Genomic DNA, 26,929 nt, shown 5'->3' with positions numbered 1-26,929 from the left:
TGTCGGAGCCTTTTCTTCTTGACATGTGCAAGGATGCCCAAGGCCTGTGTCAGATATCTCTCTCCAATTACAGGTCCTTGAAAGGATCTTGGGACTCACAGGGGTCCTGAATTCTATGTTGAGACTCACTGGCTAAAACAGATTGTAATTTCCTGTTAGAAAATCACTTTTACCTTTTCCTCAGTAAGAGAAATACTAAGAATATTCTAGTATTTCATCAACTTTAAGAATTCATGAAGGTCACAATGTATTCTCATTGTTCCTTTTCACATTTATTGGATAATTTTTATACATTAAATGATACTTATTAGTTATTTCCAGTTACATCTCTGTACCCATTGTAGTAAGTACATAGCACATGATGATTTTTTTTTCCTGTAATCTAGTAGAAGTATGGAGACTAGGGGTGTGTAGCTCAAGGGTAGAGCTACATACATGCTCAGCGGACACAGTCCTGGATTTAGAAGTGTATGTAATGGGACAGCAAGGTGCTCAGTGGGTAAAGATACTTCCACCAAATCTGATGACTTGAGTTTGATTCTAGGGACCCACTTAGTGAAAGGAGAGGATTGCCCTGGCATGCATGCACATGTCTCACCACACACAATATATAAATTAATGTAATAAAATTTTTAAAGGAGAATGTATGTATATCAGAAATGAATAGCAAAGAGTCACTTAGCTTTGGTTAACGAAAGGGTCTCCAGCACTTTTCCTAATGTGGTATTTTGACATTTTTTTTAAGGGCTTTGTAATCCTTTCAATGATGTTTCTAAAATTTGAAGGTTCACCTAAGTTTTTGTTTGTACCTAATGCATTACACTCTGACTCTCCTGCTTTACTAGTTTATGTTATGACAGCAGACTCTCACTGAAAGATTCTTTTCTTTGCCATTAGTCATATTTCCATATTCTTTGTAAATTTTTAAATATTTTTATTTTGTATTTTGAGCATGGTTTTATTAAATGTAAAATGCAAAAATGAATATTTTTGCCACCAAAAGAGTTGGCATCTTTTATTATTAGGTCACCGTTTTTAATTGTCCAAATAAAAAAAGAAATATAGAAATATTAACATCTAATGTACATTTTCCATTAACAATAGAATAAAGCATCAACCCTGGGTTTTTTATTTCTTCTGCATCAACATAATTGAAATCATTTCACTTTTTTTTTTTAAAGTTAATTCACAAAATAATAGTCAGGCCTCTGAAACTCATTGGTTTTTATTATGTGTGTGTGTGTCTTGCCTGCATGTGGACCACATACATGCCTGGTACCAGTCACACTGCATCTGTACTCAGGAAACAAGGAGCAGTGAAAGCTGGTACTTTGTTCTTCTTCCCATGTATTCAGTTTCTGAGCTCAGCCTGTGAGATGGGAGGGCACATTTAAGGTGAGTCTCTCCTTACTTTCTCTGGAAACACCCTTGTCGACACATTCAGAATTGTGTTTCCAATCAAATTGATATTGAAGATGAATCATCACAGTACTGTGTACATTAAATTATAGCTAAAGGGTTTTCCCAGATAACTTAAAGGGAGCATCTGGGAGAGGGGTATGAGAAATCTTATTTAAAGTGTTTACTTAATTTCGTAGTCTCTATTTTGCATGAGAATTCACCCCCCAGGAATAAATATTTGTACTCCTTAAGAAGGTAAATTAAGGGGCTGGGGAGATAGATGGCTATGCACTTGAGGGCCCTGGATCTGATCCCCAGCACCCACGTGACAGCTCACAACTCACTTGTAATTCTAGTTCCAGGAAATCCAGTGCTCTCTTCTTGCCCCCAAAGGCTCCAGGATGTAGTGCACAGACACACATATAGGCAAAACACCCATACACATAAAATAATAAAATATTTTTAAACAAAATTAGTTCAGAAAGATGTATAAAATATGTAATGGAAAGTGAAGGACTTAAAAGATGGGGTAATAGAAAAGTATTAATCTTCAAGGTGATGTTAGTAGATCTGAAATCATACTAGTTATATACAGATGAAATATTTTTAACTTTTTAAAAGCTTTTTTTTTTTTTTTAGCATTGAATTGATAGATATTTTTTGGTGGATTTATATTAAACCAGAACCCTGTAAAGAACTTGGAAGTAATTAGGGTGTTTAATTTTATTTTTATATTATTTATTTTCCTGCCATTTCCTTCAGAACACTGGGATGAGTCCCATTCTGCCCTGGAATTGTTCCCACACTGGCAATGGGTTTGCCTAGCACACTGCACTGTCTAGTGTGCAACAGACCAAGCTCTTGGTATTTTGCTCCTCTTCTGTGCTGTATTTTCAGGGATGTTAGTGAGGGGACAAGAGGCATAGATTCTCCATGTGCATGAATTTGTGCAGATTAATTACAATTCCCTGATTTTTATGCTTTCATTACCTCATTGCTTTCTGCATTTTATGTATTTTTTTTTTCTGGTTCTATTTTCTGGGTCTTAATTCTCTTGTTTCGCTTTCTCCTTAGTTCAGTTAAATCTGATAATTGACATCGCCATGAATTTTGTTTCACTATATCTGAAAAACATGGAAATATCCCACCCTCAGTTGGTCTTTTTAATATTTCTTTAAATTTAAAAAAAAATCTCTATGAAAGTGCCTTGTTTTCTGTTTCTTTTTCCAACTCATGTTTCCTTTTTCCCATGCTGAGTTTTACCCAGTTCACATTTATAGCCTCATAGTTTAACATCCTTTATCAAACCCTCCCTTTGCCTTTGGCATGTGTTTTAACTTACATTGCTCAAAGTGAAAGTAGATCTGTAGCATGGAACTGTAATCCCTGAATCCCTGTACTAAGGATGCTAAGGCAGAAGAGACCCTGGCTGGGAATTGAAGACCAGCTTGGTCTATACAGCCAACTCCTAGTTAGACTTTCTCTTAAAAAAAAAAAAAAAAAAAAAGAAGATAAAGAAGAAAAAGAAAGAGAGAGAGAAAGGTCAGGCATGGTAGCTCATGCCTTTAATCCCAGCACACAGGAAGCAGAGGCAGATAAATCTCTGTGAGTTCAAGGCCAGCCTGGTCTACAGAGCTAGTTCCAGGACAGCCAGGACTGTTACACAGAGAAACCCTATCTTGAAAAACCACCCCACCCTACCCCTCAAAAAAGTAGTTTTCTTCTTTCTGTTTTAAAAGAACAATCTTCTTGAACATAATTCAGAAACGATATGAATTAGTATTGACTCCACTGAGTTGCCCAAGCTCCTAAAAGTAAACTTTTTTTTTTTTTTTTTTTGCATGCATGGACCCCAACTAAAGTTCAGAGGAAATACTTCATGCAAAACTTGCATAATGTAACAGTCATTGCTATGTATATCACAGAGAACTTATCTCCTGTATTTAAAAGTAGTTTTCTAGGGCTGGAGATAGAGCTCACTGGTGGTAAAGTACTTGCCTAGAATACTTTGAGGTCATTGGCTCAATCCCCAACAATAAATAAGTGAAAATAAAATTAGCCTTTTAAGGTTTTGGTTACTTAAATATGAGAAAATATACAAATACTTTCTTTTTATGCCAACTATAACAAAGGTAAGATTTGTCTCAAAATGTAAACTGAGCCATACCTATAATTCTAGCGCTTGGGAAGCTGAGGTAGGAGGATAAGTCCCAGTGACATACTTAGCAATGCCTGTCATGTTACTCTGGCATCTCTTTATATATGGCCTGGCTTAGCTTTGAATCAAGATCCTCCTACCTCAGCTTTCCAAGTACTAGGATTACAGACGTGGCTCAGTTTACATTTCTTCCTTAGAGGGCTGATATCTAGTACTTTCTGAAACACATTTTCAGTTACCTTTATTGTCTTTTTTACAGTGTTAGGGACACAACTCAGGTTCTGAGCATGCTAGGTAATTGCTCTATCATTGAGCCATATACCTAGCCTAATTTTCCACTATGTTTACAAGAAGAATAAACTGGATTTTAGACTAATGGAATAGTAGCTGATGTTTTCTTTTTCCTCATTAAGTGTTACCAAATACTCTGGCTCTGACATACATGTTTATATGATCCCCACCTATGAAAAACTAATTGGTTAACACTAAGGTTATCCCAGTCCACACACAAGGGCATTTCAGGATCATGGGTTTAATTTTAATGGGTTCCGTATGAGGGCTTACCTCTATGTAGAGTGAATATGACACATAAGCCTTCCTTTAGCATTCACTTCACTAGTTACATACACTGGTTGCATAGAGCTTGAAATAGTTCATGCTGTTGTATTTTTTACGTCTCAAAATAAATTCGTTTGTTGAATGACTTGACACATAAAATCTCTTGAAATGTTCATATTTCTCTTGCTTTCTTACTTGAAATTAAGATAATTTCAGCTTCCTGCAGTGGAAAATCCTCTTAGTAATATTTGAGACTCAAAGGAAAAATACAAGTTACATGTTTCTGGTGTTAAGTTCCTCTTTAGTATATACAGCAAACACTATCCATCATTAAGGAGGATAACATGAAGGCAAGATGTGCTGGTGCATGCATACATATAACCCTGTAGTTGGGAGGTGAGGCAACCTAAGTGTGTAAGACAACCCCATCAGAGAGAGAGAGAGAGAGAGGGAGAGGGAAGTAGCAGGAGGGAAAACATTAAAAAGAAAGTCTGTATTGAGGAAAGTGTTGAAGTTGCCATCAACTACATTAGTCCTAAATCCTTTCAAAAATAAATGATTGTCTCCAGAAAGTTGTGTCATATTGTTCTAGTGGAAAATGGCATTAGCATGTTGTGCCCATTCTAACTTTACCCTACCTCAGAGCATCTTCAACAACCATGCGTGTTTTTATCTTCTAGTTAATGTTAAGGTTCCTTTTTTAAATTCTTCATTGAATGCTGGGGATTCTAAAGTTTTCAGATGAGGGGTGGAGATAGTGGCACACAACTGTAACCCCATCCCTCTGGAGGCTAACACGGGCTGATCGCACAGACTACACAGTGAGTTCCAGGCCTTTTTCAAGGAGAAAGATGTTCACTTTCCACGTATTAACAGATGTAGTATGAATGGTAGAAACTGCAGGATACTATTGATATGGTAATGCTTTTTCTTTAACAATAATAATAACTAAACTAGGAAAAGCTGTATTTTTTAATCCCAAACTAAAAGATTTTCATTGTTATATATGTAATAGAAATCCCTTAGTTACCTGAGTCTCTCCCTTGCCCCTGCCAGTACACCCAGTGATTTTTTTTTTTTTTTCATGTTATCAAACCTAGACATCAGGGAAGGTTGGCACCAGTAAAAAGCTAAACAAAATTTTATCATTCTTTAATAACCTTTTCTTTCACCCCTTCCCTGTCAGTCCCAGTGGTTTTTAATATTCTTTTAACCTCAGAAACAGCCACTCTTGGTTATGTAAAAATCGGGGTTTGGAAAGTAGGATATTGTCATTACCACTTTCTGTATTTACTTTCAGTTTTAGGTTAAACATTGTTTGGGGTTCTTTTTAGTACCTAGTAAAATAGTTAGTGCAAATTTGTAGTGGCAATTTTTAAAAGGAAGTTGTTCCATTCATGATAATCCCTTTTTATAATAATTTAATATTAAATGATCAAGCATGTTGTTATCATAGTGTACATCTCCTTTGACTTTTTACTGTACATTTGATAATACCGTACAAGTTTTGGTATGGGGGCTGAGGAGATGGCCCAACTGTTAAGTGCACTTGCTCGTCTTCAGGAGCTCTGAGGCATCTGGCCTCCATGGACAACTGCCTTTATGCGCACAGATACACACACACCTACACATAACTAAAAATAATAAAAGTGAATATTTCACTAAAAGCTAGTGGTGACATTAATTGAATAAAACCAAAAATTACTTAAGACTGGGCTGGCAGGATGGCTCAGTGAGTACACGCACTTGCTGCTAAACATGCAGACCTGAATTCATTTCCCAGGACCCAGATGGCAGAGAGGGAACAGACCCCTGCCAGTTGTTCCTGCATGCACACACAAAATAAATAAATGTAAAAATGACTTGAATTTGAATTTAAGAATTATACAGTTTGGGCTAAATTATAATGTATAAGCATATAATATTAGGACTTCTTCAGATTTCAGAATTTGTTGGCTTATGGCTTCAGAAAGCACAAAGAGCTTACCAGATATGAGATTTTTGTGTATTTTTAACTCTGAGCCACAGAATACATGGCTACAATATGTTCTATGGATATCAGTTTTCAGTGTCAGAATATGTGTAATTCCAGTATAAGCCACAAGGTGGGAGTGAAAGGCAAGGACTTGTATCCATGCAGCCCAAATACATAATTCATTATCTTTATAAACCTTTTAGATGCTTATTAAACAAGCAGGAGCTGTAGTTTGGTTACTTCTCACGTTACGGTTGCATTTCTTATTTTTTAAAAAAAATCTATAACAAAAGACGAAAGCATTGATTTACATATATAGGCCATTATTAGTATCAAAGGACAAAAGTGTCAGAAATATTTTGCTCCTAAGTTTCTAGGTATAGAGGTGCTTAGTGATCAGAGTAATAATTTTGATTAGCTCGATATGAAAAAGTCCTTTAATTGCCATTAGTATAGACAGTAATCAAAGAAATTACTGAAAATACTTTATTCTTTTATTTTCATTTTTCTTGATCTTGGTTAGAGAAAAAAAGACCTATTATATTTTTATGTGTATGAAACCGCTTGTACTGTGTATGAGAGAGCACACAAACATTGATGTGATTGGTTTTCATTAGGTGAATGTTGTACTGTGTTTTCTCATTTGAATTTGGAAACATGTAAAGTGTGGTCATTTCTTTTCATCTTCAGGTGAGAAGACAAGAAGTATCTTCTGGAAAAGAACCCTCAAAAGACCTCAGCCTCCCTGTACATCACGAAAGGTGGTTCTAGATCCCTCTCTGCCAACTCAAGACTTAAGAATATTAAAATATGCAGAATTTTGTATATTTTACATTTTTTAACAGTTGTAAAAGAATAGTTGACTGTTAAGCACTGAAGTGGACCCACATATGAAAATGGCCTAACTACATCACAGTTACAAACAAAACTAGACCTAAGAAACCAAATTCTCAAGAGTCCCCTGTTTCAACAAGCCCTGTAGTGTGGCCATATTGTTTGACATGGATGAATCCTGGTATGAACCGGAGTGAAGAGTAATTAATACTCTATTTATGATGTTTACAGAGAACATCAGTGTGACATATGAATAAGTAGATACACTAACACGCAGTGCATTTATGAACTAGACCTTTCATTTGCTTTGTCCTTAGCTTTTCAAATATTAGAATTGTCTTTAGGACATTTTCTATAAATTTAAATTTTATTTTTAACATTTAACTTTTCTATATTTCTGTGATTCATAAAAACTATGCTGTATATATATTTAATTACAATAAAAATCATTTGAAGTTATAACCTTACATTTTAAAATACTGATTTGTTTTTAGGGATAATATAGAGAAGACTTTCTGGGACCTTAAGGAAGAATTTCATAGGATATGCTTACTAGCAAAGGCACAGAAAGACCACTTAAGCAAACTTAATATACCAGATATTGCAACTGGTAAGATTTAATTTATCTTGTACTAATTATGCTGGTTGAAATTAATTTAATTTTTGATGTAAAAATACTTCCAAATGCTTATGAAAAGTGAATAATCTGCATCTTGCCCCTTGTGGTTGAACAAATATATGCTATTAAATTCTATGCTATAATTACAGAATTCTTGCTTTTTCACTGTTTTCATTGTATATGGTGCTATATAGATTTAATTGAATAACCTAATTATCAATCATGTTAGTAAGAAATAACATCTTGAAAATATAGGATACATCTCTTTTTTTTTTTTATTTGGGGGTCATATTAAACATTAACTCACATGTCATTAAGTAACCTTAAAGCAACACAACTAAATATGAGCTAAAATTATAACATTACATTTGTTTATGACTAAATTCTGCCTGAAATGTCATTAAACACTAGTTATAGTTTCTGATAAGCTAGTTCAAGAATAAAAATGTGGAGTGCACATTTACTTAGAACCTGTTCTCTTGGCAGCACAAAGTAAAAATCGAGTATAAAATATCACTCAGGAACATCTGTTTTGCACACATGTTGGGTTTTTGTTTTTATTGAGGTAGGGTCTCAGCCTGCTGTCTGGCTGGCATGGAACTTGCTATGTCAACTGGGCTGGCCTCAAACTTGCAGCAATCCACCTGACAGTGAGTTAGAATTGTAGGCCTGAGCCATATGCCTCCGTGCGTGTGTGTGTGTGTGTGTGTGTGTGTGTGTGTGTGTGTGCGTCTGTGTGTGTGTGTGCGTCTGTGTGTGTGTGTGTGTGTGTGTTGGCTCTTGGGGTATTTTTAACTCACATTTTGGTAGTTGATTCAGTAGTTAAATGTTAATAACACAATGACAGAAATTAAATCTAGCATCCAGACACTTCAGTAAACAAAAGGATAGTCAAAACGATCATTTAGAATGATAGATTCTCTTTTTATCCATGATTTGGGATATTCTACAGGCAGTTCCCTAGCAGTATGATTAACAGTTTTCACTCTGGGAGATGTTGCAATAATGATGACTAGCATGTCCTTAATTGAAGATTCCTATTTTTCTGTGGCCTTCACATTGTAGCATTAAAAATCATTGATAGTGTAAGTTCTCTTTTTGCCACTACCAGCATTTATTTCCAATAAACGGTGAGGGGAGAGGAAAACAACCTTTGTTTATAGATATAATTTGTATGTCCCTGCTTGCTTTTTTCCAATCTTCTCAAAAAGAACTCTTAATTTTTCCATCTTAATCTCTGTAATGCCCATGAGCAATTGCTCCTCCACAGAGACTAAAGATAGTAGAAATAAGCAGTTTCACTTAAAATAGGCTAGCTGTGTGTGTCTAGAATTCAGAAGCATGCTCTTGGAACATCAGCATCTTATCACGACATTGTAATAGTGGTGCACTCTTTGTTATGCAGAGAACATAACCCATTATCAATTATTTAATACTTTGACCATTTTTAAATTGCATAAGTCTAACTCTTACTATGTATCTGTCAACCTGAACACTGAGTGTTTAACTTCAATTTCTTCCTCACAGAAGCTGGTTAACATTATTCTTATGCTTTATGTTAACTGTGTCACAAATAAGTAAAACATTATTCTTGCAATATTTTAGATCTGTATTAAATTGAATAAAGCTTTGCTTGGTCCAAACAGAACACAAGATGTTAAATATTATGCCCTGACAGTATAGGTCTATGCTATCTACTGCTGTATATTAGGGGAAAGAATAAAGACACAGTTTAGAAACATATACCTGTGCAGGGTTTCCAGATACATGTGTCGTTACCATGTCTCTTCTGGTCGTTCACTCGGGGCAGGAACTCTGGGAAAGGATAAAGGTAGAACTGTATGTTTAAGCTAGTATCTCCTAGGGGAGAGTTACTAGTCTAAACTCCAGGTCCTATTTCATTGGCTATCAGACAAGAAGAATTTAGAATTAGGCTATAGACAATCATTAGCTCTTTTGTCAGTATTCATGATAATTTGCCAAAGGAGTCTAAACAGACTGTATATAAATTCGGAAATCTAATTTTTTTTTTTCATTTTACTCAATTTCCTTGCAAAAAATAAGTGTTATTGAAACAAAGTATAAAAGCTACGTGCTCACTGGCTTGTGTCTCTCAGTGTGGTATTGGGGTAACAAGTGTTTCATGGACGTTGTTTGATTTTATCTAAGCTCAGACTTCTAGTAGGAATCTTTGATTATTACTCTTACCACAGGTACAGATTAACTCAAATTACTTTAATGTGGTTAAGCTCATATACCAGCTAGCTATTCCAAAAAAAGATATCAGCCTACTTCAAACAGCTGACTGATATTTCCCTGTTTGCTTTGAAGGGGGATTAGGTCAGCTGTTAAGAAAGTCACTCCAAGCACAGCTCTGCCAGCTTGATTCTCTCCGTGTAGAAGGCAGCGTGTTCAGTTTAGCATAACGGCTCTGACAACACTCTGGAGTTGACTACCTGGGCTTAAGTGCCAGATTTAGCATCAGTAGCTGCACAGCCTTGGAAGTAGCCATGGAGTTAACCTCTCCATATCCATTCCTTCACATGTAAATTAGAGATAATAATAGTGCCTGAGTTGGCGTTACTTTGAGTATTAAGTGAATTAATGTACATACCACAGTTAGTGCATGGCACATGGAAGTGCTATCAGTGTTAATAGCCGTTGCCATTAGCAGCAGCTGCAGATTCTAAAACATTTACCTTGTTCTCCTGAGAATGAGTTGAGAAGATATTCCTTCTCAGGTATTGCAGAGCTTTACTCCCGTTTCCTAGCATTCTCTGCCACCCTCAACTGTACTTCCAAGAAAAGTGACTACTTGAGGGTGAATGGACTTTGTCAACCTCAGAGGTCAAAGAAATCTAGCAAAACAATTGAGTTTGGTCTCAGTCCCTTTACTATTTCTAGTCACAGCCAGAAAATCTAGTAAGTGTGGGTTATAATTCTAGGTCCTGTGAGGAAAAGAATACAATATCATAAGTGTGCCAGGCAGTAGGTGGGATATCTGAGTAAAATGGGGAGCAGAACATGGTTTCGGGTGTCATAGAAACCTGCTTTAATGGGGGAAGGGAAGTCTATTCACATATATAAGGCTGTTCAGTCCTCAGAGTACGTACGCATCATGGGAGAGCCATCCAGACAATCAATGTCTAGGTCAAGGTGAGAAGGACAAGTAAGAGTTAGGCAAAGAGCTACACATGGTAATGCCTATAACCACAGCACTAGCAAGGCCAGGGCTGGAGTACTGAGAGCTTTGGGGTAAACCTGGGTGCCATAATGAGGCAGTGTGAGGGAAAGAAGGGGAGAGAGATGTAGATGTGTATGTAATGCTACAGAGTGAACTCAAGAAGGCGGAGGCACTGCACTACATACACGCCATATCCAAACAATGTGCTGTGGCGACAGAGAAGTGCCATATGACCCTAAAGATGAAAAGAATATGAAGAAGTTGGCATTTGTTGAATGCTGCTAACATAAACAGACTATGGAAAGTGCTATGTGTACCCTGTGCTCTTAGGCCTGCTTCATGGGTAAAGTCTTCATTTGTGAATGTATGACTTCACTAATGACTATTAACCCATTGAATAAAATGCATTGCTGCACGCATAGTACTGCACATTTGTAATTCCAACCCTTGGGTGGTGAAGTAGGAGGGTCAGAAGTCCAGTACTAACCTCATCTACATTGGAAATTCCAGGCCACCCTGAGCTCATGAGACCCCCATCTCAAAGACAAAAACAAACAACCAGACACACTGTAAATCACATTGGCTTCTTGAAGTGGCATTGTGGAACCTAACTTTGTTTTATCCAGTATCTCAGGGTCATAAATATGGACTGTGCTTCGATAATTGTTGGGTGTTTGTTTGTTTTGGTACTGTGAAATATAGCCTTTGTTATTAGTTTGTTTTCTGTTTTTCTTTTTTTTAAGGATTTAATTTTAACCATGGGTATGTGGGTATGGACATGGGTACCCCTGTGAGTACCTGTGAAGGCCAGACATATAGGATCCACTGGAACTGGAGTTATAGATGGTTGTGAACCACCAGTGTGAGTTCTGGGAACTGAACTCCCATCTCCTGGAAGGGCATTGTGTACTCTTAGCACCAAGCCATCCTTTCAGCTCAATACTACAGTGTTTTCTGAATTCATAAGCCTGCCTTTTTGTTTTACTGGTCTCCTCCCATACTGCCAGCATTTGCTGACTTCTTGTCTTTCCTTAGCAGCTCATATCTCCATTTAATTTGCTGTGATCCGTGTCACTCTGACTCCTCAGAAGTTCTTGTCAGCACCTGACGATAGCCTAGAGATCTTGTTGAAGAAAAGCTTCTAGATGAATGGGTTAAAGCAGCTCTGGTGCCTTCCTCACTCACATCTGCTTGTTAGTTAAAGAGCCTTTCTAAATATAAGAAAATGACATATACACATAGCTTTTCTTGTCTTCTTTTTTTTTTTTTTTTTTTTTTTTTTGAGACAGGGTCTTATCATATATCCTTGAACTTGTTATGTAGATCAGGCTGGCCTGAAATTCAACAGAAATCCACCTGCTTCTGCCTTCTAAGTGCTGGGACTAAAGGTGTGCAATACCATGCCCAGCCATATTCACATGTAATTCCTTAAAGCGCATCCCAAGATGCCAACCTCTTTTTGCCTCCACTCTTCTTCTTTCCTGATTCTGACACCATTAAGTGTAGACAGTGACTAAGCTGATTAGACTTATACCTAGTAACACATTGATATTATGGGAAAGTATTAACCTATTCATGTAGTAAATAAATGTTCTAATTATTCATATATGTATTTAAACTTACAATTGTGGCTTGTTACAAAATATATAAGCTACAAGCATTTTTGTAAATGTAAAGCAGTGTAACTAAGAACAAGATGCAAAGCATATAGTGGAAGACCTAGGAGAAAACAAAGCAATTAAGTTGCAGCCTTTATGCTGTTTGGTTCACCTGCAGGGGACTGCTATTATCCTTGTAGAAGATGGGAGCAAACATAAAAATACCAGTTGTCTTCAGTTGGTATATAAAACAATAGTCCTCTGCCTAAAGCTGTTTCAGCTTTTTTTTTTTTTTTTCAATGATTTGAGCGTGACTGTTTCCCTTCTGTATCCTTTTTCCTGCAGACACACAGTGCTCTGTGCCTGTACAGTGTACTGATAAAACAGAAAAACAAGAAGCGCTGTTTAAGCCCCAGGCTAAAGATGCTACAAACAGAGGTACGTCATGTATCGTGTCTGTTGTTACACCAAGAGGACTGGGCCGAGATGAGGAAGACACCTCTTTGGAATCACTTTCTAAGTTCAATGTCAAGTTTCCACCTATGGACAATGACTCTACTTTCTTACATAGCACTCCAGAGACACCGAACATCCATACTCCTGCCACATCTGAGGCAGTGTGCCAGGGCAAATTTAATATGGAAGTCAGAGACAACCCAGGAAACTTTGGTAAAACAGAAGAAACTTTATTTGAAATTCGGGGAATTGACCCCATAACTTCAACTATACAAAACCTTAAAATAACTGACAAAACAAAACCCTCAAATCTTAGAGCTCCGTGTTTGCCAGCTGGAGACCATAATATGTTCTATGTAAATACATTCCCACTTCAGGACCCGCCTGACGCACCTCTTCCCTCACTGGATTCCCCAGGAAAAGCTGTCCGAGGACCACAGCAGGTAACTGTTTTGCATTAACAAATATTTTATTATGTGTGAACACACATTTTGTCATACATGCACAGATACGAATCTCTTTTAAGTTTCCAGACATCCACTTTAAATTAATGACTATCCATAGTTGAGGCTTTCAGTAAAAGATGTAAGCTCTGTAATAAAGGATATGAATTTTGAATATGAATATGATAAATATCTGTCATGATTTATGGCATGGCTTTACATGCTTAGTCCTTCAGTCACAGCTTGTCTATATCAGCATTCTAGTGGATGGATTATTAAATTTGATAATGTGAAACAAATATTAAAAACTTGTACATGTACACATAACAGTGTAATTTCCCATAAGTAGATAATTGCACCAAATATTAAAAATAAACTGTCATTCAGCCTACTTGTTACATTCTCAGTTAGGGTAGTACACACTAATGTAAGGTTTAGTGTGCCTGACACTAAACAGACATACATTTTTTCCAAATAGTGAGTTACTTGAAATGCTTCATATGAATGAGTTAATCAAATGTCTATTTACTATTTGTGAAGCATGAAGGCTTTATAGTCCATGAGTCTAATCCTAACACCCTATCTTTCAGGTTTTTTTCACAGAAAGATTTTTTGTTAGGGAGAAAAATAAATTTTGTTTAATTCCTGAAGATAAATGAAAGTAAACAAAAGCTTGTGGGGTGGTGGGGTCCTCATTAGAGCTTATGAATACTTGATTTTCTTTCATATAGAAAAATTCCTTTGGCTTAAAGTATTCTTAGCAGCTGTAAGCCTTTAAACAGTGTGTAAGGGAGGAACAGTCAGACTGGAGTATGTTTCAATAGTAGGTAAAACTAGGGGTTCTGACAAGTCTTAATTATTAACTCTCTGTGTTCTACCCTGTACCTTATTTCACATCATGATACCAGCTACAGTTGCTAGCAAATGAAACAATTAAACAGTTTCATTTATTGCTAGTAGAGTTCCTGTGGAGCTGTGAACTGCATCAGTTCTAATTCTTGCTACTCTCCCTCCATTGTGTCTCTTGCTGGTCCTTTTCCTAGTCAGTCTGTGCACTCATGTTTCAGTAGATGGCACCCTGCATTGTACGTTTACTTGCTGTAGTGCAGCAAGGGAAACAGCTGGTATGTGATTACAACTTGATGGAAAAGTATTCAGCTTTAAAAATGCAAGGGAATTGGTGTTGAGCTGTCACAAGACATGGGGCATAAGGTTGTGGCGGAAAAAGCAAAGAAATTGGTTTGGTTTAAAGGCCACATTACAATTGTAGTTTGCAAAAATATTTATTTAAATGAGTCTTTTTGAACATTACCCTTTTGTATTAACGAAGCCCATGGGTACAATTCTTGAGTGATCCCACAGATAGTAAGAAAGGAAGTTTTGGTTGCATACTTTGTTTTTAACTTTATATTAATCATCACTACCAATTACATATCTTTCGCTTCAGCTTTCATAGCAAAGACTAAAATCTATATCAGCCTATTTTGTTCAGTGTGGATTTCCTTTTTTTTTTTTTTTTTTTTTTTTTTTACTTTTGCTGAGTCAGTAATCAAGGTTCTAATTAAATTCCAAGAACAGATCAAATCTGAACCAAAAGCTACTGTCAGATTTGAAAAGTAAATTGTCACTGAAAGACTGACTTACCAAATTTAGGGACTGGTTCACTTTTAAGCTAATTTCTTGCTGGTTTATAAATTTTAATAAAAATACCTTTAAAGTAATCATTTCATTACTAGCCACGACAGCTTTGCATTAGAGTGTTTTTTACTTTTTCATTAAACTACAGCCAGTAACATTTGAATCTAATTAACTCTTAACTAATTTCCATTTATAATTATTACTGCTCTTCTCTCATCAGGGAAATTTTTCAACAAAAAAGTACTTTGCCCCAAATTTTATGACATTTAGTTTAAATATTTTTAGTTTTGTGGCAACAATCATTTCCCATGAAAAATTAAGCCCATATTCTAAGGTGTCTGTACTAACGCTTTGATGTGTCTTGCTACCTAAACAGAATCTATATATTAAAACTGCTGAACACAGCTGTCCTGTGGTGCTCACTATTAGACAAAGATGCCTTGAAACCAGATACTTCAATTAATACTGTTTATGTAAATACTTAGCTGAGTAGAATGAAGTTAAAGGCATAAACACTGTCAGGTGCCGAACTAAGCTGTGTTTCATTAAAAACATTAGCAATTGGAGCACAAAGGAATCTCTTTAAGTGGTTTTATGGGGTGATTCTCTTAATTTAGCTATGTCAGGGTAATTTACCTGTTTCAAACAAAGTAAGAATAAGTTTTTATTAATCCAGCTTATACAGTTTAGAAAAGTTAGGTATTTTTGCCAACATCATTTTTAAATAGCTACTCTTAAACTAATTCCTATGTAGTAGTATTCTAGACTTCTTCAAAGGGTATTTACAAGTTTTTATTTGCCAATAAGTACACTGGAGCTGGTCCTGTTTAATTACAACTTTCCATAGTTCTTTAATTGGACAACTATTGATGGGTATTTATTTTATTCATCTGTAAGAAATAGTGAGGCCAAACTATAAAACAGGCAAAATAAGCAATCAAGAGAATGTGTCTCAGGTTAAATATTGTAGAGTGATTTAATATTTGAATTCACTTTCAACTGACAAATAGAATTTGTATAGTAGTTTAAAAGAAACTTTTCTGAAAAAAAAAATCAGAATGCTGATTATATGTGATTTGTTTATTTGTATTTTGGATCACCTTGTACATGTTTAAGGTTCCTGTTGTGAAGTAGAAAATACAGAACTTCATAAAGTCTAAAGTACTGGCCATTGTTTCAAAACTGTTGTCTTTGAGATAACTGAGTATGACTGCTGGTGTTAAACTGCAGTAATTTTAAACACGTAAAGATAAAATTCAGGAGTATGTAGTTCATTTGTGCCCATTCTGAAAAAGAAGTCTGCTTTAACATTAGATAATTTCAGATATAAGCTCATACAAAAGGCATTCAAATATTTGGATTTGAAATTCGATGCAAGTTGATTTTAAATACAAGTAACAAAAGATGTTTTTGTTTGTTTCCTGCAGCCCATTTGGAAGCCCTTTCTTAACCAAGACAGTGACTTAGTGGTACTAACTGGTGCAGACTCGGAATGCCTTAAAGCTCAAGTGTGCGAATTCTGTCAAAAGCTTTTCCCACCGTCCATTACATCCAGGGAGGATTTCCTCCGGCATCTTAATTCACACTTTAATGGGGAGACTTGAGTCACATCTGAAAACAGATATATCATGTTCTCTGGGATGATTCTGGATTTGTAATGCTAGAGAATGCTTGCTCGTTTATATAAGAAATTCAGGGTCACAGCTATTTGAATTTTTTTCTAAACCTGTTACTTTAGCTTTTGAGATCATTTTGTGTAAAATTAATTCATTTTATTCATGTTTATACTATTGTTACAATAATTCAAAATTATGCATGTGACTTAGTTACATAATCATAATTTATGTCTCAAATACCTATTATTGTTTGACTCATGAGATCTATTAAATTTGGTAGTGCCAAATGTTTATAGGGTATTGTGTATAGGATTTCACTTGAATTTTTAAATTATTTATGCTATAGATAATGTTCTTTTAAAATACATAATATAATTTACAGAGAATAGCAGAAAATATAATCACCTAAGTAAATGCCAAATCAGACATTAGTTGCCCAATGAAAATTATTTAAACATTGTAGATCTTTTTTAAAATAATACACATGGTTTTAATTTTTACTGTGTGTATAGATGCATGATTAAATGGGTTAAATATTAAAATTTATGTTGTGATCATTAAAAGTGTTCTCTTTTTCTGAGGTAGATAAGTGACATTTGGGGAATGTTCATAAAATTCATGTCTCAGTATGTATTACACATTAATAAATAGGTCGCTTTAAATTTTAAAATGATCTTTCAAACTAGGCATTCCAAAATTTTTTCATTTTATTGAGAACAAATGCAAAAGCCTGAAAGGGGAATCCATATTTATTAATTTAGATTAGAAATGTTCAAATTCGTGTTGAGAAATTTGCTATTCATTGTTAGCAGCCTGATTGATGGCCACTGGTCTCCAGACATCTGAGAGAGGATACCAAGTGTGCATCGACGCAAAACTGTTCAAAATGAGACTTCCCTTTCATTCTTCATGATTCTTGCCATTTGGGCTTCTCCTACCACCCACCAACCCCAGTTTTTAGAAATGGGTGAGACACGGCTTGCATTTTATGAATAAGCATCGACTTGTAGCTTTCAACAGAAATGTAACTGTCCTTGAGCAATGTGTCATAGTGGAGGCTTGGCGAGGGGGAATTTGAGCAGGCCTCTGTACCCAGTAGTACCCAGTGGAAGAATGAGAGTGGCAGGGACCTCGACTTCTCAAGGTGCCAAGCACATCACATTGACATCTTCCTCACCAAGGTGACACAGCGGTTATTAGGTATTCACTGCGAAGGGTTCTGAGGCATGTACATCTTTTCTGTTGCCACCAGGCTGCATGGAAATGCCTAGACAATTATCCAAAGACTCCTTTCTTCCCTCTTCACACACACACACACACACACACACACACACACACACACACACACACACATCAGAACTTCCCAGTATGTACCAGTCAGGATATACCCCACTGCCTCTCAGAAAGGATTTTTTTCCCTCTGCTCTCACACAGTTGACATCTCCCTGGCTTGCTGACAACCAAAAGAACCTCTGTAAGTGGTTCTTAGCGCCCAGAAAGTGATTCAGAGTGGTCCACTATCCTCTTCTCTGGCTATCCAACAGTAACTAAGCTCCAAGTTATTAGGGCGGAGACCCTATTTGGCCGCCAGAGAGGGGGCTTCTGCCCTGCTCTGTAGAGGTTGGCAGGAGCCTCAGCTCGAAAGGTAGAATAGCCAAGTCTGTCCCTCTTTTTTATCACTGAGCTGGTGCCCAGGCTGCCTTTAGGCTTCTGCTAAGTCTGGTCGGGTAAGAACAGCTCCCAGGTAAGAAAGCTCAAAACGCTGAGTCTGAAGGAAAAAAAAAGAAAAGAAAGAAAGAAAAAAGAAAACTACCCCTGCCGAGGCGAGGCAGTTGTGAGCGGGAAGCCTGAGGAGTGGGAGGTGAATGTCCTCGGGATGCCCCCCCCCCCACCCGGTGCAGCTTTCCCCGGAGGCTGAGGCTGCTGCCAGCGGGGACATCTGCTTTCTTACACTCCAGCCTGGTTCACCCCGCCCCCTCAGCCCCGGGTTGCGTGGTTATTTTACCAACACCGGGGGAGGGAGAGCTTGAGGAGGTAAAAAGGGATGGATGGAAGCTTAAAAGATTTTCTTCCCACTCCCCCCCCCACCTCAGTCCCCTCCTTTCTTCTTCACATCTTTTAACCTTCAAGGTAAAGACTTTATAAATATGAAACAATAAGGGAGTCTGCTGGCTGGCTCGCAGGCCGGCCTTGGGCTGGCAGCACCGGCGGGGCTGCGGGGTGCCCGCTTCGCTCTTCCCTCCGTCCTCCGGAATCGGACCGCGCGGTTCGGCGGGTTCGGCTGGGCCCTGGGGCCGGTGGTGAGCGCTCATCCCGTGGCGCCTTCGCTCCCGGGCTGCTGCCTCGACAGCTGCTTGTAGCTACAGTAATTAGACTGTCAGTGCTTGTTAGAGGAGAGAGGGGAAAACACGCTTCTGACAGCAGATTCCGAGACTCCCCAGTTTGTTAATTTCTAAGAGATCTTTAAAGCATTAATTGAGGTCTCCCCAACTCTTCCCTCCCGTCCCTCTTCCCAACTCCTCCCGTCCCAAAAATATCTTTAGGAGAAAATTCTCTCCGCGTGGAAGCAGTGTTTCCCGCAAAACTGCCAGCCCGCCCCCTGCTCACGCACACCACACACACACACATACACACACACACACACACACACACCCTAGTTTACATATGCATATATAGGCACACACGTATATGCAAGGTTAACTCGGCGAAGCATTCGTCCAAATAGGCACCGAGATTGCATTTAAAATGATAATAATAAATAAATAAATCAACTAGGAAGGAAGGGGGGAGGGAAGCAGAAGTCGGGAAGAAAAGAGAAAAGCAGCAGGCTGATTACGAGGTGTCAAAACTGCCAGGAGCAAGAAGGTGATAGCAATCAGGGGTGAGAAGAGTGCGGCATTCGTGCGGGGCAACTAATTATCCGTCTCATTTGAGAAGAGCAGCATTTGAGGCAGCAGCGTTCGCCTGCTGAACGGTGACAGATTGGCGCGGAGGAGAGGGGAGGTGTTAAAACAATGGAGCCCGGCGCGCGAGCGCTGCTGCATGCTAATCAGCCCTCCCTCCGCCTGCCTGCCGCGCTCCCTCCTTCCTCCCGCTCCCTCCTCCGCGCGACGTCCTCCCGCCTGCGGCGCTCCCTCCTTTCCAGCGGGCCCGCCGCCGCCCGCTTCCCGCTCCCTGGCTTTCCCGCGCGTCCTCCCCGCCGCTGGCGAGCCTCACCCGGGTTGGCCGGCCGAGCGCAGCCCGCATGGGGCGCCGGGGACCCAAGTTCGCGGCGCACGCCTGCCGGGCCGGCCTGCCGGGGAACGCTCGCGCGGGACAGCGAGGAGGCCGGAGGGAGGTCCGAGACCCAGGGACACCACCGGGTGCAAGAAAGAGCCGGAAAAGCAAAGCCAGACCCAGGGCAGCCGCACCCCTCCCCCGGTTCCCTGGCCGGAGCTGAACATTCACCCTATAGGTTTCCAGCCCTGGTGCGAGCTGCTGCGTCCCGCTCGCCTGAGCTGTTGGAGAGGTCAAGCCCCCCAAAGGCTGCGGGCTGTGACCCTCGCACCCCAACACCCGGCCCTGCGCACGACTGCGAGCGTGCGCTTTAATAAGCCGGAGAGGGCCTTAAGGATGAGTTGTACTTCCAAGGCCTGACCTCCTGACCCCAAGACTAGGCTAAAATGGGCTTCTGCACCATATACCACGGAGAGAAACACCTAGGACCACAGTGGGTACGGCGCACGCCATTCAAAGGGGGACAACCTTCCCTCAACCTCCGGCGGCAGCAGATATCGGGGGCCTGAACACGGCGTCCCTCCGTGGTCGGTTGGCCCAGTATTCTGGCCTGTGAGAATCTGGGCAAAAACAGCAGCTCTTAAGAATCCACCATAAACTGAATCCCGGCTGAAATCAGCCATACCTGTTGAGGCCCGCTGGGAAGCCTGCAGAGGTTTCATAGCGGACCCTTTGACCCGCAGAGTTGATGGCTGAGCAGAAAAACACATGAGCTACCATTTCATCAACTGTTTTTAGAATTAAACACATTGAAGTCACTCTGGCTAAAGTAGCTTAGCCGGAACCTAGAAACAAAAGAGCTGGATGAGAAGGCAGTGTCACCTAAGGCGCTGTGCTAGTTTGCAAACCAGGTGCCTAAATTAACATGATAAAACTTTCTTCTAACCATAGATGGTAAGTAAAAGTAAAGCTCTGAAAGATAATCCACACAGTGTAACTTTATTTTTCTACTAACTTTTACCCTGATGTAACTCGATGCAAGTAGTTGCGCAGAGGTTTATTGCATTCACAAGGTTTCATTTATATTATTGCCTTTCCCCTTCAGTTGGAATGACTTATAGTAAAAGAACATAAATATAAAATCAAGTGGCTTGAGTGAAGCTTCGTGTTTTCCTAGTATATGGAAAGCTACACAAGTGCTTAATGTAAGTCATTTTTCCTTTAGAATATGCCCAAGCTTAGCAAAAAAATTAATAGATGCAAAATTATTAATTAGGATCAACTAAAATGTTGAAAAGTTTTAAAATTGAAAATCCCTGAAAAGAGTTATACAGTGTTATAAAGTGTTAGTGAGTAGAAATACTTTTGGTTTCTCCTCTGGATAACCATGGAACAGACCTCTGCCCTTAGCCCATCACAGGCTTTTTGGTGCTATACTGCTAGCCTGCATTTGGGGGAAAAATCCGTGAATCTGTTAAAATAGCAATCCATCAAACAGCAAGGAGAAAAGTTACATCCATTAATGTAAACCAAGGCTCAGCCGTTCCATCGACATCACAATTTATTTATTAACTATTTATCAACCTTTTCTTCGATAACTAATTCTATAGAAGCATTGTATTAGAAAGTGTGAATTAATGTAGTTTGATCCCATTGCCTTATGCATATCAAATAGCCAACAAAATTGTTTACCTTCCATGGGCTTGGGTTTTATGGACCTAGGATAGTTTCCTCTCAGCCCCTAGACCTCACAAATTCCCATGGCTGTTTGAATGGCATATTTACAGATAAGTTTTTATTTGCACATAAGGACAAAAAGGTGAAGTGAAATTTGGTCCCAATGGAAACCTGATAGCTTCCCTGAACATATGGCTCATTGGGCTGTTACTTCCTTTTTGAGATCATTTTCCAAGATTTTTTTTAATATATACATCAATTTGACACCAGTTATAAAGCAAATATATTGGTTTTGAAAATGCCTCCACCTGGGGCATATCTTTTAATAACAAAGCATGTAGTCAGGTGTACCTCGGAATTTACATGCGTTGGCCAGCAAGGCATACTTTAAAACCACTTGTCACTGACAGCTGATCTGCAGTGTTCAAAATGAGTTAGTTCTGTAAGTTCTTAGAATGCCACAATCAGGATGACTAACACAGGGTAGGGATAAGTGCAGAAAACTCTTTTTGGAAGGCCCTGCACTTGGGATGCAGTCAGTCTTACAAAGATTTTTCTCTCTGTAGATACAAATGATGTAAGTCTCATTTGCTGCAAGTGTGGTGCCAGCTTAAGACTTAAGGGGAAAATCACAGCACTGAAAAAGATGTAAATGTTCGATTGGTAAGAAAGGGGGGAACTGTGCTACAACATGTGCCTGTTTCCATTATGCTTAATTTACTATTCAAGACAAGTTTTTCCTAATAAGCTCTATTGTTTCTTTCTGTTTTGTAAAATTTAGTATGTGTGAGACAAAAACCAGATTCAGAATGTGAATGAAGTCTGTTTAGGGAAAGACTATTGGAGATTATTGTTCAAGAAAGGCCTCAAATGAAGAGACATCACCTAACACCATCAATACCATGTGCAAGGGCTAGCTTTCTAGCTCACATCCGCAACTACTTGCAACAAAGAGCACTTAGTGCCTACTTCCTCCAGCCTCAGAACACTTCTTAGATGAATTCATACACTTCAAGGTGCCCCGATGTTCAGAATGATGGTGCCGTGTCTATTTACTACCTAGCTTCAGCTCTTGTTGCTTTATAGTTTTCTTCAACTGGCCTCAGATTAAAGCTAGGATAGAGGTGAGAATCTGGGGCATGTCTATTTGTGAAAGGCAGCGGAAGTCTTTAAGTCAGTCATACCTCTGCAGAGACTCAGCACCTCACTATGGAATCCCTTCATAGGTAACCAGTGCCATGTGCACACTCATGCACACACACACACACACACACACACACACATCACTACCATTTGAATATGCCCCCTGGATGTCTAGAAAACCTGTATAATCTGGAGTGAGTGTGTGTCCTTTCTTATTTAGGGCTCTATAATGAATACACTGGAAAATTAACTTACTGGTATACTGATATTCTTTGTTTGGAAAGAGTATATAAAAGATGTTATCACTCAATTCAAAGAATAGTTGTTTTCACATTAAAAACGCCTATAAGATGGCCCAATTCGTTTTTCTCCATGTTGGGGTAGAGGCAACACTTTCTCCAAAGACAATAAAGGAGTCTCTCACAGCATTTGAGTCAGCTAGAACTCAACCAAGGCTCTCTAGACCAACAAGCTATGCCTTTTCTATAAAATCCCTCTCACATGTACACACACAAACATACCCAAAGTGTACTTTCCCCCTGACTTTACACTGGGCTTCATAAAGAAATTAACTCCATCCCAAAGCCTTTTGATTCAAAGGCACCAACAATTAAGCTAAATGTAAGGGGTAGGGTGGGGAACCAGCAGCAGAGTGAGGTTTGCTGTCCAGGTATTGTGAGTTAGCCACCATCCTACAAGTGCCTCAGTGCATCTCTGTTGGAAGAAGAGGCACCTTCATTGCTCAGTGTTGAGCATTTCTCAGGCTGGCTCGGATGAGAAAAGAGAAAGTATTGGATTGAACTTTTGCCATTTGAGATGCTTCAGGAAGAAAAAAACATACAAAGGGTTTGTGCCTCTAAAATACTCAGTTAACCCACACCATAACTCCCAAGCCATAATGCTAACTTCCGATAATCTGAATTCTGATCCAGGGGTTATAGTCCCCTTAAGAAAGACAAGAAAGCAAAGCTGTATGAGCTCAAAGTTAGGCATATTCTGAAACCAAATGTGCTCTCCAGCTAAAGGTTGCACTTGGCTCCACTTGGCCTTCCCAGTCTTTGATGGCCCTGCAGCTCAGGGGGAGGTCTCCACCTTACATTATCTTCCCTCTGAAAACAGATCTCATTAGACAAATAGTTTCTCCATTTGCAGTTGTTAAATAGCACTAAGTGTCGGTGAGAAAGGGGCATCCTGTGTGGGTGTATTCATATAACTTTGAGCAATTGGCTTAAAAGGCAGGCTAGCTCACTGGGAAACCAAAGAAGCCAGAAGGGTGACAAAGCTTGCTTGGGAAAGCTCTTCCTAACCAGGGGCTGGGAAAGAAATGTAAGTAGCAAGCAGTAGGCTTCCTCCCTACAGCAACACACACACACACACAAAGCCTCTCTGCTGTTTGACATCCTTTTCCATGAGGATTTACTACAGGCATTTTGAAAGCCTTTCTAAATGAGTTTTATTTCTAGATTAGAACCTTAGATCTAACTTTAAAAGCAGGTTTCCAAGCCCCAACTTTGTGTTCTTTCACAATAAACGCTAAAAGGTAATGATGCTCTGTACAAAGGGTTAGGAAATTGCATGTGGTGCTGACAAGGGTTCTGTTGTAATGGCCACAGATGTGGTAAGAACCGACAGCCACAGGGAAGGGATCCTAGTCCCTTTCTTTATAAAGAGGCGACAGTGACTCTGCTTTCTCCAAGCTGCCCATCAGAGCTGCCATCATCTTCTCTACTTGGACAACTATGGGATAAAGGCAACTAATTTTCAAAGGAAAGAGCTGGTAAAGGGGTACACAATGTCAGGATTGCATCCCAGAACAATCCTTGATACCTACCAGGATGGTTTCTTCAATAAAGGAGTTGTGTAGATTTAGCCAATAAAAATACAGACTGCTCAATGAAATACACACACACACACACACACACACATGGGCAAGTATGCCCCAAGCTATTTGGCAACTCTATTTTAATATCACATGGATTATAAAGACCTCCAACCAGGTCTTAAGATAGTCTTCCCTGAGGGTCTGGGGAAATAGATGTGCAATCTAAAATTTTACCAGACAGCCAGACCTCTCCCGTACAGATGTGCTGTACACACTATTCCTCTTGCTTTTGATCAAACAAAGCTCTGCGTTGTTTCTATAAGAGTTTAAATAATCTTCTCCACGGGAAGGTGAGCTCTGAGAAGGGTGTACCCCAACACTTGCTTTCAGAGCTCTTAGCATCTTTCCAGTCTGTTTTCCTGTGGCCTCAGGTGGTTGGGAGGGACACCCAAGCATTCTTGACTCTCACTTCTGAACCAGCTGGAAAGCAAAGCTGAGGCTGAGGAGCTGGGTCTGTGGAGAGAACAAAGCAGGAAGCCAAGAAGAAGACCTAAAGTCCTATCCAGTTTGTCACTGCAGGGTTGAGGGTCTAATAGGCCTTCCCGAGGCCTGAGCTGGAGACTATCTCTAGGCCGGCTGCCCTTCGGTGGGTGAAGCTCAGATGCCAAGGACCTGGACTGGAGCCGAGGTGCCCGGGCCCTTGTAGCCTGGCTTGTCCAGGCTGCTGCACCGCAATTCTTTCCCTCATTTGTTGCATTGTTTGCATTAATATGAATATCTTGTTCTGTTTGTTTTGTCTCCTGGGAGCCAATAAAGCTGTGAGTTTTTTCTTTACACCAAATGCAGCTCTACGGGCGATCAATCAATGGGTAGTCTTCGGATAATCTGTGAGAGTGCGAAATCTAATAAAGCTACCGACTAAAAAAAGAAAAACCAGATCTATTTTTCTCTTAGGTTAACTACGTCAGGATTAGTGTGCTCCACTTCCGCCCGCTTGAGGTGGGTTTAACTTTTAATTTAATTTGAATGTCAAGATGGGAGGGAGGAGAGTCAAGGGGGAGTTGAGGCAAGGAGGCCCCGGGACTATCACAGATTCTGAGATTGGTGGGGTTTTGCGGGAGGAACAGTCAGTTTTTTTCTAAAGTCCCAGAAAATGAGAGCGATGTCGGGGTCTAATAAAATACACTCTTACAGTGAGAGCCTCCCGCAGCTTTCCAAAGAGAAGGAAATGTACATTGATAATGAAGTAAACTAAACCATGAGAAGTCAAGTTATCATTGTGTCCCTGCCCCTCGCCCTAGTTCACCAAACTGAACACACCAAATCGTTGTCTGGGAGGCGCTTGGCTGTCTTTGGCAAGACTGGAAAGCTCAGGGTCTGCCTGGGCTGCTACAGTCTTCCTCACAGCACAATGCAACCCAAGTCATTTACAAACAAATCAAAATAACTATCCGAATTATCTAATATTAACAGCTGAACTGATGAGCCCGAGACTGTGTGATGAATTGTTAAATCGCAGAAGCATTGTTTTGGATTGCTAATTAAAAAAAAAAAAATAAGCAAACCCCATGACTCTAGATATGACAACTGAAAATACCCACAAATTATTTAATAAATGAAGCGTCTAACAACTTTAACACTTCCTGGTCGCCTTGTTAATAAATGTAATTTGAGGTAGATTTTAAAAATCTTCCATCTAAACAGTGAATTCATTACACACCATTCAGATCTCTGGATGCCTATGGACTTCTTGGAATTAGGTGTTAAATAGACAAAAGTGAACCAAACTGCCTTTAAAAGCACAGCATGACCATGTAATTCTTTTTCCAGTTTGTGGTAAAAAATGATGAAACTTCTTTCCAAGTAGCTATCACCCAGATTTAGTGTGAAAAGTAGTGTAATTGTAATTCACGCCATCAGGGTCTATCGCTGATAGACGATCAGCTGTTCTGTGGTGGGAGAGGCTTTCTTTTCAAATAGGAAAGCTGCCAAGTGCTCTGCGATACCTCCAGCTAGCTTATCGGATTGAGTTCAGAGCCAAAACAGCAGCTGCACACATATGCAAATTGGCAATTAATAGTATAACATTCTGCAAAAAAAAAAAAAATGTTTAAAAAAATTTTAAAGAAAATAGAGAGAGTTACCTGCACATTAACCTTCCCTGTAACTGGGACTTCTAAGATGAATGACTAAGGATTAATTACCCTCTGGAGAGGGCTGGCTCTTTATTGCCTTCTCTTCTCTCTATCAAGTCTTTGTTGTCGCTCCTGAGTTTTGCCTGCTTCGTGAAACACAATGAGCTCTAAAACAAGAAGTTTAAAAATAACTTTGAAAAAGACCTTATACATTTGATTGCAGGGAAGGAAGGACGTTAAGTCATTCCCATTGACCGTTCTTCCAATACACAGCCATCACAAAGCAAGGGCTTTCTGCATCCACCCTTGTGAAGTGACATTTTGTTCCTGGTGTTAGCTTCTTCCCCTACAGCTTGCAGTGGGAACAAACTTCACATCCTGGGGTGCTGCTTGCCTCCCTTGATTTCTGTCTGTCTCTTCCTCCCATTGACAGCAGTGCCATTTGTATGCTTCCCA

The 26,929-nt window shown here is 39.3% G+C and overlaps 1 protein-coding gene across 3 annotated transcripts in view; it reads left to right on the top strand.

The window, feature by feature from the left end:
• Window positions 1-16,771, top strand: part of Tank (TRAF family member associated NFKB activator) — a 72,274-nt gene extending 55,503 nt beyond the window's left edge. For all 3 annotated transcript variants that reach the window (XM_051184587.1, XM_051184586.1, XM_051184585.1), the window contains exons 5-8: window positions 6,783-6,853; window positions 7,421-7,536; window positions 12,673-13,226; window positions 16,292-16,771. In XM_051184587.1, the coding sequence (XP_051040544.1) occupies window positions 6,783-6,853; window positions 7,421-7,536; window positions 12,673-13,226; window positions 16,292-16,468 (918 nt within the window). In that variant the 3' untranslated portion in view covers window positions 16,469-16,771. The remainder of the gene's footprint in view (window positions 1-6,782; window positions 6,854-7,420; window positions 7,537-12,672; window positions 13,227-16,291) is intronic.
• The last annotated feature ends 10,158 nt before the right edge of the window (window positions 16,772-26,929 follow it).

Source organism: Phodopus roborovskii, unplaced genomic scaffold (assembly GCF_943737965.1).
Source record: "Phodopus roborovskii unplaced genomic scaffold, PHOROB, whole genome shotgun sequence".
Taxonomy (NCBI): Eukaryota; Metazoa; Chordata; class Mammalia; order Rodentia; family Cricetidae; genus Phodopus; species Phodopus roborovskii.
The sequence above is the reverse complement of the archived record's forward strand: the minus strand, read 5'-3'. Positions and strand labels throughout refer to the sequence as shown.